The 13,709-nt window shown below is 43.1% G+C and overlaps 1 protein-coding gene across 1 annotated transcript in view; it reads left to right on the top strand.

Moving 5' to 3' along the window:
* Positions 1 to 9,837: 9,837 nt before the first annotated feature.
* The window catches only part of LOC119353441 (DNA primase small subunit-like), a 4,930-nt gene continuing 1,058 nt past the window's right edge, over positions 9,838 to 13,709 (top strand). The window contains exons 1-16 of the mRNA XM_037620070.1: positions 9,838 to 9,987; positions 10,126 to 10,279; positions 11,095 to 11,145; positions 11,224 to 11,399; positions 11,500 to 11,577; positions 11,674 to 11,785; positions 11,928 to 12,012; positions 12,086 to 12,137; positions 12,218 to 12,279; positions 12,371 to 12,486; positions 12,574 to 12,695; positions 12,875 to 12,943; positions 13,035 to 13,092; positions 13,397 to 13,470; positions 13,567 to 13,615; positions 13,673 to 13,677. Coding sequence (XP_037475967.1) covers positions 10,171 to 10,279; positions 11,095 to 11,145; positions 11,224 to 11,399; positions 11,500 to 11,577; positions 11,674 to 11,785; positions 11,928 to 12,012; positions 12,086 to 12,137; positions 12,218 to 12,279; positions 12,371 to 12,486; positions 12,574 to 12,695; positions 12,875 to 12,943; positions 13,035 to 13,092; positions 13,397 to 13,470; positions 13,567 to 13,615; positions 13,673 to 13,677 — 1,218 coding nt within the window. The 5' untranslated portion in view covers positions 9,838 to 9,987; positions 10,126 to 10,170. The remainder of the gene's footprint in view (positions 9,988 to 10,125; positions 10,280 to 11,094; positions 11,146 to 11,223; positions 11,400 to 11,499; positions 11,578 to 11,673; positions 11,786 to 11,927; positions 12,013 to 12,085; positions 12,138 to 12,217; positions 12,280 to 12,370; positions 12,487 to 12,573; positions 12,696 to 12,874; positions 12,944 to 13,034; positions 13,093 to 13,396; positions 13,471 to 13,566; positions 13,616 to 13,672; positions 13,678 to 13,709) is intronic.

Below are 13,709 nucleotides of genomic sequence, written 5' to 3'. Positions count from 1 at the left end.
ATGATGCGAACTGGGTCTGTAGTCCGAGGAGTGTCCTCACTGCTACACAGAAGGCTTACGTCTTTGATGCACCCTCGATGTGCAAACCCCTACAACATCGTCTGTGGATGTTGTGAACACCTGACAGACACATCCTGATGACTACTTGATAGTTTAGTGCACCATACTTCACGACTTAGAATCGGGATTCCAATGACGTTTTTGAACGCCATAAGACATATGAGATGTTCCAAGAGCTGAAATTGGGATTTCAGGCTCATGCCTGTGTTGAGAGGTATGAGACCTCTGATAAGTTCTTTTGCCAACAAGATGGAGGAGAATAGCTCAGCTAGTGAGCATGTGCTCAGAATGTCTGGGTGCTACAATCACTTAAATCAAGTGGGAGTTAAACTTCCAGATAAGATAGTGATTGATAGAGTTCTCTAGCCACTATCACTAAGACACTAGATCTTCGTGATGAACTATGACATGCAAGGGATGGATTTAATCCCAGAGCTGTTCGTGGTGCTTAAGACCGCAAAAGGTAGAAATCAAGAAGGAGCATCAAGTGTTGATGGTTTAACAAGACCACTGGTTTCAAGAAGGGCAAGGGCTAGAAGGGAAACTTCATGGATGGCAAACCAGTTGCCGCTCCAGTGAAGGAACCCAACGTTGAACCCAAACCCGAGACTGAGTGCTTCTATTGTAAGGGGAACAGTCACTGGTAGCGGAATTACCCCAAATGCATGGTAGATAAGAAGGCTGGCAACTTCAACAAAGTATATACGTGTTATTAATGTGTACCTCACTAGTACTCCTGGTAGCACCTGGGTATTGGATACCGGTTCAGTTGCTATTATTGGTGACTTGAAGCAAAAAGCTACGGAGACTGGCTAAGGGCGAGGTGACGATGTGTGTTGGAAGTGTTTCCAAAGTTGATGAGATCACCATCGCACGCTCCATCTGCCCTCGGGATTAGTATTGAACCTAGATAAATGTTATCAGGTGTCTACGTTGAGCATGAATATGATTAGATCATGTTCATTGCAATATGTTATTCATTTAAGTTAGAGAATAACGGTTATTCTGTTTACATGAATAATACCTTTCATGGTCATGCACCCTATGTGAATGGTTTATTGAATCTCGGTCGTGGTAATACGCATGTTCACGCCAAAAGATGTAGAGTTAATAATGATAGTACTTCTTTCTTGTGGCACTGCCGCTTAGGTCATATTGGCGTAAGATGCATGAAGAAACTCCATGTCGATGGATGTTTGGAGTCACTTGATTTTGAATCACTTGACACATGCGAGCCATGCCTCATGGGCAGGATGACTAAGACCCCGTTTTCAGGTACAATTAAATGGGCAAGTGACTTGTTGGAAATCATACATTCTGATGCGTGTGATCCAATGAAAATTGAAGCGTGCGGTGGATATAGCTATTTTCTCATCTTCACTGACGATTTGAGTAGATATAGGTATATTTACTTAATGAAGCACAAGTCTGAAACATTTGAAAAGTTCAAGCGATTTCAGAGTGAAGTTAAGAACCATCATAACAAGAAGATCAAATTCCTATGATCTGATCGATGAGAATTTCTGAGTTATGAGTTTGGCAATCACTTAAGACATTGTGGAATTGTTTCACACTTGAAGCCACCTGGAACACCAGAGGGTATCGAACCTTATGAGATATGGTGCGATCTATGATGTCTCTTACCGATCTACCGTTTTCATTTTGAGGATATGCGTTAGAGACACTGCATTCACTTTAGATAGGACACCATTTAAGTCCGTTGAAACGACGTCGTGTGAACATTGGTTTGGCAAGAAACCAAAATTGTCATTTCTTAATGTTTGGGGCTGCGATGCTTAAGGCTTCAGTCGGAGAAGCTCGAACCCCAAAGCGGACAAACACATCTTCATAGGATACCCAAAGGTGACAGTTGGGTATACCTTCTATCTCAGATCCAAGGGCAAATTGTTTGTCGCTAAAAACGGGTCCTTTCTCGAGAAGGAGTTTCTCTCGAAAGAATTGAGTGGGAGGAAGATAGAACTTGATGAGGTTGTCGAACCTTTACTTCAACCAGAAAGTGATGCAACACAGAAAGATGTTTTCTATGGCGCCTACGTCTGTTGAATAGGAAGTTAATGATAGTGATCATGAAACTTCGGATCAAGTTGCTTTCGAACCTCGTAGGTCGACAAGGATATGTACTACTCCTGAGTGGTATGGTAATCCTGTCTTAAATATCATGTTGTTGGACAATAATGAACCTACGAACTATGGAGAAGCGATGGTGGGCCCGTATTCCGACAAATGGTTAGAAGCCATGAAATCCGAGACATGATCCATGTATCAGAACAAAGCATGGACTTTGGTGGGCTTGCCTGTTGATCGACAAGCTATTGAGATAAATGGATCTTTAAGAAGAAGACGGACGTGGGCGGTAATGTTACCGTCTATGAAGCTCGACTTGTGGCAAAGAGTCTTTTCACAAGTTCAAGGACTTGACTACGATGAGAATTTCTCACCCATAGCGATGCTTAAGTCCGTCGGAATCATGTTAGCATTAGCTGTATTTTTCGATTATGAAATCTGACAAGTGGATGTCAAAAACACGTTTTCTTACCAGTTTTTGTAAGAAAGAGTTGTATGTGATACAATCAAAGTTTTGTCGATCCTAAGGATGCTAAAAGGTATGCTGGCTCCAGCGATCCTTCTATGGACTAGAGCAAGCATCTCGGAGTCGGAATATATGCTTTGATGGAGTGATCAAAGCTTTTAGGTTTATACAATGTTTGCTAGAAACTTGTATTTGCAAGAAAGTGAGTGGGAGCACTACAACATTTCTGATAAGTATATGTGGATGACATATTGTTGATTCGAAATAATGTAGAATTTCTGGAAAGCATAAATGGTTGTTTGAAGAGCGATTTTCAAAGGAAGACCTGGATAAAGCTGCTTACATATTGGGCATCAAGATCTATAGAAATAGATCAAGACGCCTGATGATACTTTCAAAGAACGCACACCTTGACATGTTTTTGAAGGAGTTCAAAATAGATCAGTCAAAGAAGGGGTTCTTACCTGAGTTGTAAGGTGTGAAGTTGAGTAAGACTCAAAGATTGACCACGGTAGAAGAAAGAGGAAGGACGAAGGTCGTCCCCTATGCTTTTGTCATAGGCTCTATACGGTATGCCATGCTGAGTACCGCACCAGATGTGTGCCTTGCCACATGTCTGGCAAGAGGGTACAAAGGTGATCTAGGAGTAGATCACCAGATAGCGGTCAAAATTATCCTTAGAGGAATAAGGAAATGTTTCCCGGATATGGAGGTGATGAAGAGTTCGACGTAAAGAGTTACGTCGATGCAAGCTTAACACCTATCCGGATAGCTCTGAGTAGAGATACCGGATACGTATAATGGAGCAAAAATTTGGAATAGCTCCAAGTGGAACGTGGTAGCAGCATCTACGATATGACAAAGTTTTGTGAAATACATAGGGATCTGAATATGGCAGACCCGTTGACTATAACCTCTCTCACAAGCATAACATGGTCAAACCCAGAACTCATTGAGTGTTAATCACATAGTGATGTGAACTAGATTAGTGACTCTAGTAAACTCTTTGCATGTTGGTCACATGGCGATGTGACCTATGACTGTTAATCACATGGCGATGTGAACTAGATTGTTGACTCTAGTGCAAGTGGGAGACTATTGGAAATATGCCCTAGAGGCAATAATAAATTAGTTATTATTATATTATATTTCATTGTTCATGATAATCGTTTATTATCCATGCTAGAATTGTATTGATAGGAAACTCAGATACATGTGTGGATACATAGACAACACCATGTCCCTGGTAAGCCTTTAGTTGACTAGCTCGTTGATCAATAGATGGTTATGGTTTCCTGACCATGGACATTGGATGTCGTTGATAACGGGATCACATCATTAGGAGAATGATGTGATGGACAAGACCCAATCCTAAGCCTAGCACAAGATCGTGTAGTTCGTATGCTAAAGCTTTTCTAATGTCAAGTATCATTTCCTTAGACCATGAGATTGTGCAACTCTCGGATACCGTAGGAGTGCTTTGGGTGTGCCAAACGTCACAACGTAACTGGGTGGCTATAAAGGTACACTACGGGTATCTCCGAAAGTGTCTGTTGGGTTGGCATGAATCGAGACTGGGATTTGTCACTCCGTGTAACGGAGAGGTATCTCTGGGCCCACTCGGTAGGACATCATCATAATGTGCACAATGTGACCAAGGAGTTGATCACGGGATGATGTGTTACGGAACGAGTAAAGAGACTTGCCGGTAACGAGATTGAACAAGGTATCGGGATACCGACGATCGAATCTCGGGCAAGTATCGTACCGATAGACAAAGGGAATTGTATACGGGATTGATTGAATCCTTGACATTGTGGTTCATCTAATGAGATCATCGTGGAGCATGTGGGAGCCAATATGGGTATCCAGATCCCATTGTTGGTTATTGACCGGAGAGTTGTCTCGGCCATGTCTGCATGACTCCCGAGCCCGTAGGGTCTACACACTTAAGGTTCGATGACGCTAGGGTTATAGGGAAAGTATGTACGCGGTTACCGAATGTTGTTCGGAGTCCCGGATGAGATCCCGGACATCACGAGGAGTTCCGGAATGGTCCGGAGGTAAAGATTTATATATGGAAAGTCCCATTTTGGTCACCGGAAAAGTTTCGGGTGCTATCGGTAACGTACCGGGACCACCGGGAGGGTCCCGGGGGTCCACCAGGTGGGGCCACCAGCCCTAGAAGGCTGCGTGGGCCAAGTGTGGGAGGGGACCAGCACCAGGTGGGCTGGTGCGCCCCCCACCAAGGCCCAAGGCGCAAGGGAGAGTGGGAGAGGGCAAACCCTAGGTCCAGATGGGCCTTAAGGCCCACCCTAGGTGCGCCCCCCTCTCTCCCGCCTTGGCCGCAACCCTAGATGGGTTTTGGGGCTGCCGCCACCCCTAGGGAGGGAACCCTAGATGGGGGCGCAGCCCCTCCCCTTCCCCTATATATACTTGAGGTATTGGGGGCTGCAACACACATGAGATCATCTCCCACTTGGCGCAGCCCTACCTTTCTCCCTCCTCGTCTCTCGTAGTGCTTGGCGAAGCCCTGCTGGAGTTCCGCGCTCCTCCACCACCACCACGCCGTCGTGCTGCTGCTGGACAGAGTCTTCCCCAACCTCTCCTTCTCCCCTTGCTGGATCAAGGCGTAGGAGACGTCACCGGGCTGCACGTGTGTTGAACGCGGAGGCGCCGTTGTTCGGTGCTTAGATCAGAATCAACCGCGATCTGAATCGCTACGAGTACGACTCCTTCATCCGTGTTCTTGCAACGCTTCCGCTTAGCGATTTACAAGGGTATGTAGATGCACTCTCCTTCCCCTCGTTGCTAGATTACTCCATAGATTGATCTTGGTGATGCGTAGAAAATTTTAAATTTCTGCTGCGATCCCCAACACTTAATTCAACCCCCGGGCCAGTATTCCTCTGAGTGCTGGTCCAACCTGGGCGATGTCCGGCGCCCCCTGGGCAACCAGGGTCTCAGCCAACCCGACGTCTGGCCCATCCGGTGTGCCCTGAGAACGAGATACGTGCGACTCCTATCGGGATTTGTCGGCACGTCGGGCGGTCTTGCTGGTCTTGTTTTACCATTGTCGAAATGTCTTGTAACCGGGATACCGAGTCTGTTCGGGTTATTCCAGGAGAAGGAATATCCTTCGTTGATCGTGAGAGCTTGTGATGGGCTAAGTTGGGACACCCCTACAGGGTATAAATTTTCGAGAGCTGTGCCCGCGGTTACGTGGCAGATGGGAATTTGTTAATATCCGGTTGTAGAGAACTTGACACTTGACTTAACTAAAAGGCATCAACCATGTGTGTAGCCGTGATGGTCTCTTTTCGGCGGTGTCTGAGAAGTGACCACGGTTGGGTTATGTTTGAACGTAAGTAGTTCAGGATCACTTCTTGATCACTTCTAGTTCACGACAGTTGCGTAGTTTCTCTTCTTACTCTTGTATTCAATGTTAGCCACCATATTTGCTTAGCGCTTGCTGCAACTCCATCTCATAACCACATCCTACCCATAAGCTTAAATAGTCTTGATCTCGTGGGTTTTGAGATTGCTGAGTCCTCGTGACTCACGGATACTACCAAAACAGTTGCAGGTGCCGATAATATCAGTGAAGGTGATGCTACCTAACTCAAGTGGGAGTTCGACGAGAACCTTGGTCGTTACTACATGTCTTTTCCGGATGATCAGTAGTGGTGCCCAGTTGGGACGATCGGGATTTAGCAGTTGGGGTTATCTTCTTTTCATTTGGATTTGTCCATAGTCGGACTATGTGTGTATTATGAATAATGTATGAATTGTTTGATCATTGTGTGACGTGGCGATTGTAAGCCAACTATTTATCCCTTTCTTGTGCATTACATGGGATTGTGTGAAGATGACCCTTCTTGCGACAAAACCAACATGCGGTTATGCTTCTAAGTCGGGCCTCGACACGTGGGAGATATAGCCGCATCTTGGGCGTTTCATTTAGTGACCTAAAACGTCGTATAAAAGTTTTCAGAGGAGTATAATGTAAACAAATTGTTGTAATATGTATGTATAAAAAGTATGGTGTGGGGGGGGGAGGGGGGATGAGCCCGGAAGAAGAATTGAGAGCGTCGATGTCGCTACTCTCTAGGGCAAGAATGGAATCAGGCGCCGAAAGCGGTGCTTTGAGGGTATTGGGCAACCGCTTAGGAAGATGGTTGGGATGAGCTGATTTTCATCGAGCTTAACGAGTACTCATTGAAAAACGATTTTCATGAAAAAATGTGTTTCTTTTGCTTCCGCGAGAGGCGCCGCTGCATTCACAGGAGGCATGGATTTTCAGAGGAGTATAATGTAAACACATTTTCTCTATTTTTTTTCTTCCGTGAGAGACACGTATTTTCTTCTGCAAGACACACGGACATGTCTCTCGGAAACGGGAAAAACGATTTTTTCCTTTCATGAGAGGCACGGATTTGCTTTCGTGAGAGCTCGGCCGTGCCTTTTGAAAACGAAAAAAATGCGTTTCACGGATTTGCTTCCACGAGAGGCACGACTGTGCTTCTCAGAAACGGAAAAAATATACTCGTTTTTTTGCTTCTGCAAGAGGCACGACCATGCCTCTTACAAATGCCCTTTGAAAAGGAGGAAAAAACGTGTTTTCGATTTGATTTTTTCATCTATTTTTTTTCGTCCTGTTTTTTAAAAAGAGAAGTTCATCAAAATGTATCAACATGGGAACTATTTTTGAAAATCCTCACGTGGGGAATATAACGATGAGAATGATCCGAGATTTGGATGCACGGTGTAAGAGATAAAACATTTTGAATAATGAAATATGTAAGTGGCAACCGTGTGGCAGATTGCAAAACTGCCACACGCATCGCCATCCCGATCTCTTTCCTTTCCCGCACGTCATCGTGATCTCTTTCTTTTTCCGCACGCCTGTCGATCTCCTTCCTTTCCCGCACGTCCTCCTGATCTCCTTCCTTTCTCGCCCTCCTAATTTCCTTCCTTTCAATCACCAGTTACGGCCCCATGTGCCTTTCAGATTTTTAGGCAAAAATAATGCTTGAATTGGGATTTGATCGCTGGTCTGCAAATAATCAACGAAGGGAGCTAACCATCTCCCCTATGACACTCATTGTTAAACAAGCTAAGAAAAATAATGTTTTTGACATGTTTTGCCTTTAATATTTTAGCACTGAAAAACTTTTGTTTCACCTATCAAACCTGACACATAAACTTTTCCCGTGGTAAATTCTTCATCACCACCACGATAAATGACGCACCACCAACATGATAATTTCTGTATACCACGCAATACATTATGTGTAAGTAGCATGGTCATAAGCATTGAAGGCGTGATAACTTTGGTAAAAGCATCGTGGTAACTTTGATCATTGGAAAGAAAATTGTTGAACCCCAGCCCCCGGTAATTTCTGTAAATAGCATGATAACATTCACGCCATAGACCTGATAATTTAGATACAAACATCATGGTAACTTTAACCATTGGGGAAGAAAAATGTGAAAAGATACCAGATAATTTATGTGTAAATAGATGATAATATACGCAGCGCACATCTGATAACTAAGATAGAAACACCATGGTAACTTTGACCATAGGAAAGATTTTTTTAAGATACTCCGGTATCTTCGGTGTAAATAGCACGGTACTATACCTCCCTTTCCTGGTATTTTTATGTGTAAATAACATGAAAACATATGCACCGCGATAACTAAACACCATGATAAGTTTTTGACCCGTGGGGAGAAAATTTGCTGAAACATACCCCTGATAAATTTTGTGTAAATAGCTGAAACATACTCCTGATAATTTTTATGTAAATAGCATGATATTTTAAGCACTACGGGCTTGATAGGTTACCTAGAATCACCATGATAACCTTTTGTCCCGGGGAAAAGTTGTTCAAAACATCTCCGATAATTTTTACGTGAATAACATGATAATATAAGCACCACATAACCGATAACTTACAATATAAACATGATGATAACTTTTTACCAAAAGAAAACAAGTTGTTAAAAACATAGACTCGCCTCGCGGGGCCTCTTAGGTGAACACAACACATGATGTGCCACAGAAAAGCCACATAATGTTTAGTGTCATGAGGATGCATATGTGCTCGTGGGTTGGCCTAGAAAAATGGCCCACTTTGCCACGCTATAGGCGTGATAAGTTACGCAAAAACATCGTGGTAATTTTTGACCTATGGAAAAAGTTACCGAAACACACCCAGGTTTTTAGGTGTAAGTACCATGATAATATACGAACTGTAGACCTGATAACTCTTGTACAATCTCCCATGGTAACTTTGATCAAGGACGAGGTTGATGTACACATACTTTGATAACTTATGTGTAAGTACCACAGTATTTTACACATCGAAGACCTTATAACACAGTGGTAACTTTGAAAGGGGTGTAGTTGTTGAAACATAATACCTGGTAAGTTCTATGTAAATAGCACGACAACTTACACAACACAGGCCTGATAACTTGCATGCGAATACTATGATAACTTTGTCCTGAGGGAAAATCGTGATAATTTTCTGTACATTTTTGTAGTAACACAATTGTAAAAAAAGGGATCAAAACGATTAGTTTCTTTAGTTTGAGCAACAAATACCTAAGGGTGGGGTTATTGTGGTGGCGCGCTTTGGTGCCAAGGAGGTGTGGGTTCGAATCCCACATGTGCAATTTTTTTTTTATCATGTGGTAGACGTGAAGAAGTCGCAGTTTTCTTAGGGGTGGGCGCGCGAGATGTGCGAGAGAAGCAGGTTTTTCGGGCGAGTCTGCAGGGTCATTCAGGAGAAGGCGGGGTCGAAGGAAGAGGGATCGTGTGGTACTTTAAAGTGAAACAAATAGAGGTGTGACAGTTTTGCTTATATGGCACACATGTGCCAAATATCACAGTCCTTTGAATAAACAGATCTGGAAAAAAAACTTTCAGGTTGCGACAAGTGACGCACATGTCGCAACGTGGGAAGGTGAGAGTGACCTTACAAAGAGTGATCTTAACTAGTGATTTTTTTTACAATTTTTTTGAGGGAAAGTGATTTTTTTACATGAATCTAAGTCCTTTAAATATATATGGGCTCGGATCAGCCACAAGCTTGGATGGGCGATAGGCTGCTCTTCCCGGTCCGGTGGGCTCGCGTCGGCCATCCAAATACCGAAATTCCCAATTCCCATAAATACACACTGATGGCAGCCTCTTGGCGCCAAACCGCGTCCCTTTTCCCGCCACCTCTCCCTACTCCCTGCCGCGCGCCGCCGTAGCCCTTCCCTACCTCGCCGCGCGTCATTTCCACCGAGCGAAAGAAATATACGCGAGAGGCCAGTGGCAGGCGAATCCCTCGGCGGCGGCGGCGAAGGCGACGACGACGCAGGTGATTTCAGCTGTCCAATCTCCTCCCTCTGGCCTCCCCTCCTCCGTCTCCCCTTGTGCCGCGCCTATTCTCCCCCCATCTCGCCTCTCGTCCTCCTCTACCCGGCCAATCTAATACATCCATTCATTCTTTGACTAGGTTATTCTTCTTCAGCGCGCAAGATCGATCTAGTCCTCATCTGAAATGGGGGATGAGAGGGTTGAGGCCATGGAGATTGATGCGCAGCAGCGGCAAGAAGTCGCCGCCGCGGTCCCGGACGGCTTCAACGCCGATTACCTCCGAATCTACTACGGTAAAGTGCCCAAGTGATTTATTCCATCCTAGATCCCAATTTGTGGGATGGTTTGGGAAAATAAGCTGAAATGGGAGGTAGATCTGCATTCCTTGTACCGCGTTAGTTACAAAATACCAGAAGCATGGTGTGAGATTTCACGCAAAGGTTTAGTTTTGATGCACTTATTTTCCAGTTGTGTGGATATTTCAAGTTTTTTCTAATCTAAAGAAAAACATTAGGAGACTTTCCTACTGCATAGAAGCTCAAAGTCAAGGTTATTAAACAAGAAAACACTAAATAAAAGAGAAACCCAGTCTGTGAGCTGATTAGCATACTTCTCGAACTGTAGACAACTTCGGTCTGCTCTTGTTTAATAACCTTCAAAGGTCGTTTCCAACTCTTCAAATGCTGAAAGATGCAACAGCTGCAATTCTCATTTGGAAGGCCACCTGCCGATTGATCTTTTGGTCTACGAAGAACCTGTCGATAGATGCAGTATGTGCCCTCTGTTTGGGCAAACTAAATCCCATCATTTGATAGGAAACAGGGCAAGACCAGACCAAATGGAATACTCTTTCTTCCAGTGACAATTATTTAACGCACGATCGTACTGCTATTGTTATGTCCTTATGCCTCAAAATGTGGAAGCAACTTGCTAAAAATTCTCAGCTCTAAAAGTTCTTTCCTACCAATTTCTTGTGCTTGCTCCCTCACAATTTTTTTGGCTTGTGCTTAGAAACTCAGTCTCTTTTGCCCCACTATAGATAAAATGCTTGTTAACTAAAAATAATCTTACAAACCATATAGTGCTGATGATTATATCACAATTGCAGGAAAGCTCTTCCCATATGGTGATTTCTTCAAGTGGCTCGCATATGGAAATGGTATGTGATCATACCTTCACTGCTTCAGTCAGATGCTAACTGTCCTGCTCTTTGTTAACTGGATATTGTTTTCTGTAGATGCAAAGCATCCTGGATGTGATCAGTCATACATTGGGCGTCGGGAGCTTTCGTTTACACTGGAGAATGACATCTATCTGCGGTTTCAGTCCTTTGATACTGCAGCTGAACTGGAGACTTCTATCAAGGAGAAGTGCCCTTTCAAGATTGATATTGGACCTGTCTACAGCGTAGATGTATGATATAGCATCATTAAACATTTCAATTGTTTCTCTTGATTTATTTTCTATATTATGCGCTGTGTGCTATTGCCCAATAAAAATATTTTTTTTGTAGCCTGCAAAGCGACATGCCTACGCCCAGTCTGGTAACAATGTCTTCGTACCAGTGGAAAGGGAACTTATTTTTGATATAGTAAGAAACATGCCATGTTATTTTCCTCCTTATGAGCGCGCGTCCTGTTATCTTTGTGCAACTGTTGCTAAGTGTGAACGTTGTCCATACTCCCAGGATATATCTGATTATGATGATGTTCGCTACTGCTGCTCTGGAGCTGACACCTGTCTGGACTGCTGGCCATTAATGACCATTGTCATCAAAATCCTGGATACTTCGCTTAGAGGCATGTTATTTTGTTATGCAACTACTTTACACACTACATTCACATGATGCTATGAAGATTCTGGACACTTAACTGAGTTGCAGAATCTTTAACTGTCTTGGTTTGCTTCACTGTAATAACTGTTGAAAGTATGTTTTTGCAGGTGATTTTGGTTTCAATCACATATTGTGGGTATATAGTGGTCGCCGTGGTGTCCATTGCTGGGTTTGTGATAGTAGAGCAAGAAAGTATGTTTAAGAGAACCTTTTCTTTGTTTCCTTTGTTTGGTGATCGTCAAACTCATCTTTATATTTCTGTCAGGTTAAGCAATGAACAAAGGTCTGCAATTGCTGACTACTTCCGTGTGTATAAGGTGGTATTTGTTAATTCATAACTCCAGAAACCCCTGAGCCATCTTTCTGAAATTTGTTGCCCTGTATTACTCTTTCTTAGGGTGGCGAGAATTCACTGAAGAAAGTTTCGTTGACTGGGCCTGTCCTTCACCCTTTCCTTGCGTATGCTCTAAACCATCTCTCTACTTGCATGTTGTGTTAGTATGAATTGTGATGTACAAATTGGTTATACTGAAACTTTATGCTTCTGCAGACGGTCATACACCGATGTTCTGAAATGCTTCTTTGAAGACAAGCTGTTACATAGCCAACAACTATTTGCATCCGAGGAGAGGTGCCAGAAGATACTCGAACTTATTCCAGACGAAAGTAAGAAATAAAACTTTATATTGACCATTTCTTGTTCATAAAGTATGAAATGTGTTTTACACCATCCTGAGAGGGCTTGTTTTCTAGATGTTGCTAGTGAGCTCCATGATAAATGGCAAGGAAATAGACGATCCTCCATCTCAAAAGAAGATGTGAATGCAGCAAGATGGGAGCAGTTAAAGACGACCTTGCAGTCAGGAAAGCACAAGGTTAATGTTTAATCGCCTGCAGTCCTATTCACTTCTATTGCATATGTGCCAGTTATTAATTGGTATATATTTTTCTTGAGTTTTCATCAGGATGTTGTGTGCAGTTATTCACTCTGATTTTTAAATTACAAATACATCTTATAATTCAGCTTACACTGACTATTATTTCTACATCTCAGACGCAGGGGCTTCGCAGATGTGTAGAAGAGATTGTCTTCTCGTACACGTATCCTAGACTTGACATGGAGGTAAAAGCAAAATTATCACCGACGCATGTTCGCAGCAAGGGAAATATTGATGTATTTTCTGCCTATTAATCAAACTGTTGTTGTATATCAGGTGTCAAAGCACATGAATCATTTACTGAAGGCCCCCTTCTGCATACACCCAAAGACAGGTAGAAAACCTGAATATGTTTCTGATTTTAGTTAAATGTAATATGGTGTGAATTTGCATGCATGAAGAAGGCAGCATGGAGCTTTTTGTCCATTGGAAGTTCTATTTTGTCTGTTCCATGAAAGATGCACACTTTTAAAATGTATGCATCCACTTAATACCTACAATTATGCTTTCACTTTGCTTGCTTTTGGAGGACTCAACTATGATTTGATTATAAAAACTACGTTCTTTCTTTGTACAACTGTCTGAATGATAATTTTGTCACCTCACCACTTCTAACAGTTGTTTCATTGTTTCCCCAGGGCGTGTTTGCATTCCAATTGATCCCAACAATTGTGAAGATTTTGATCCTACAGCTGTTCCAACTTTATCACAGGTATCTTGTATAGAGCGAAGCATAAACATATAGTATGTGTGCCTGTTGATGCGTCATGATGTGTCCTGACTTGCTGAAACTACCATGCATGGCCAGCTGTTAGGAGAGCTCAATGCGGCTGGTATGCAGATTGATTCTGAGAACGGTAAGTGACTAAAAAACTTGTACCTATCCGGGTTTGTGTTAAGGTGCATCATTGTAGAACTTGCAAATGACATCTTCTCGTACCATACAGCCTA

Source organism: Triticum dicoccoides, chromosome 1A (assembly GCF_002162155.2).
Source record: "Triticum dicoccoides isolate Atlit2015 ecotype Zavitan chromosome 1A, WEW_v2.0, whole genome shotgun sequence".
NCBI lineage: Eukaryota > Viridiplantae > Streptophyta > Magnoliopsida > Poales > Poaceae > Triticum > Triticum dicoccoides.
The sequence above is the reverse complement of the archived record's forward strand: the minus strand, read 5'-3'. Positions and strand labels throughout refer to the sequence as shown.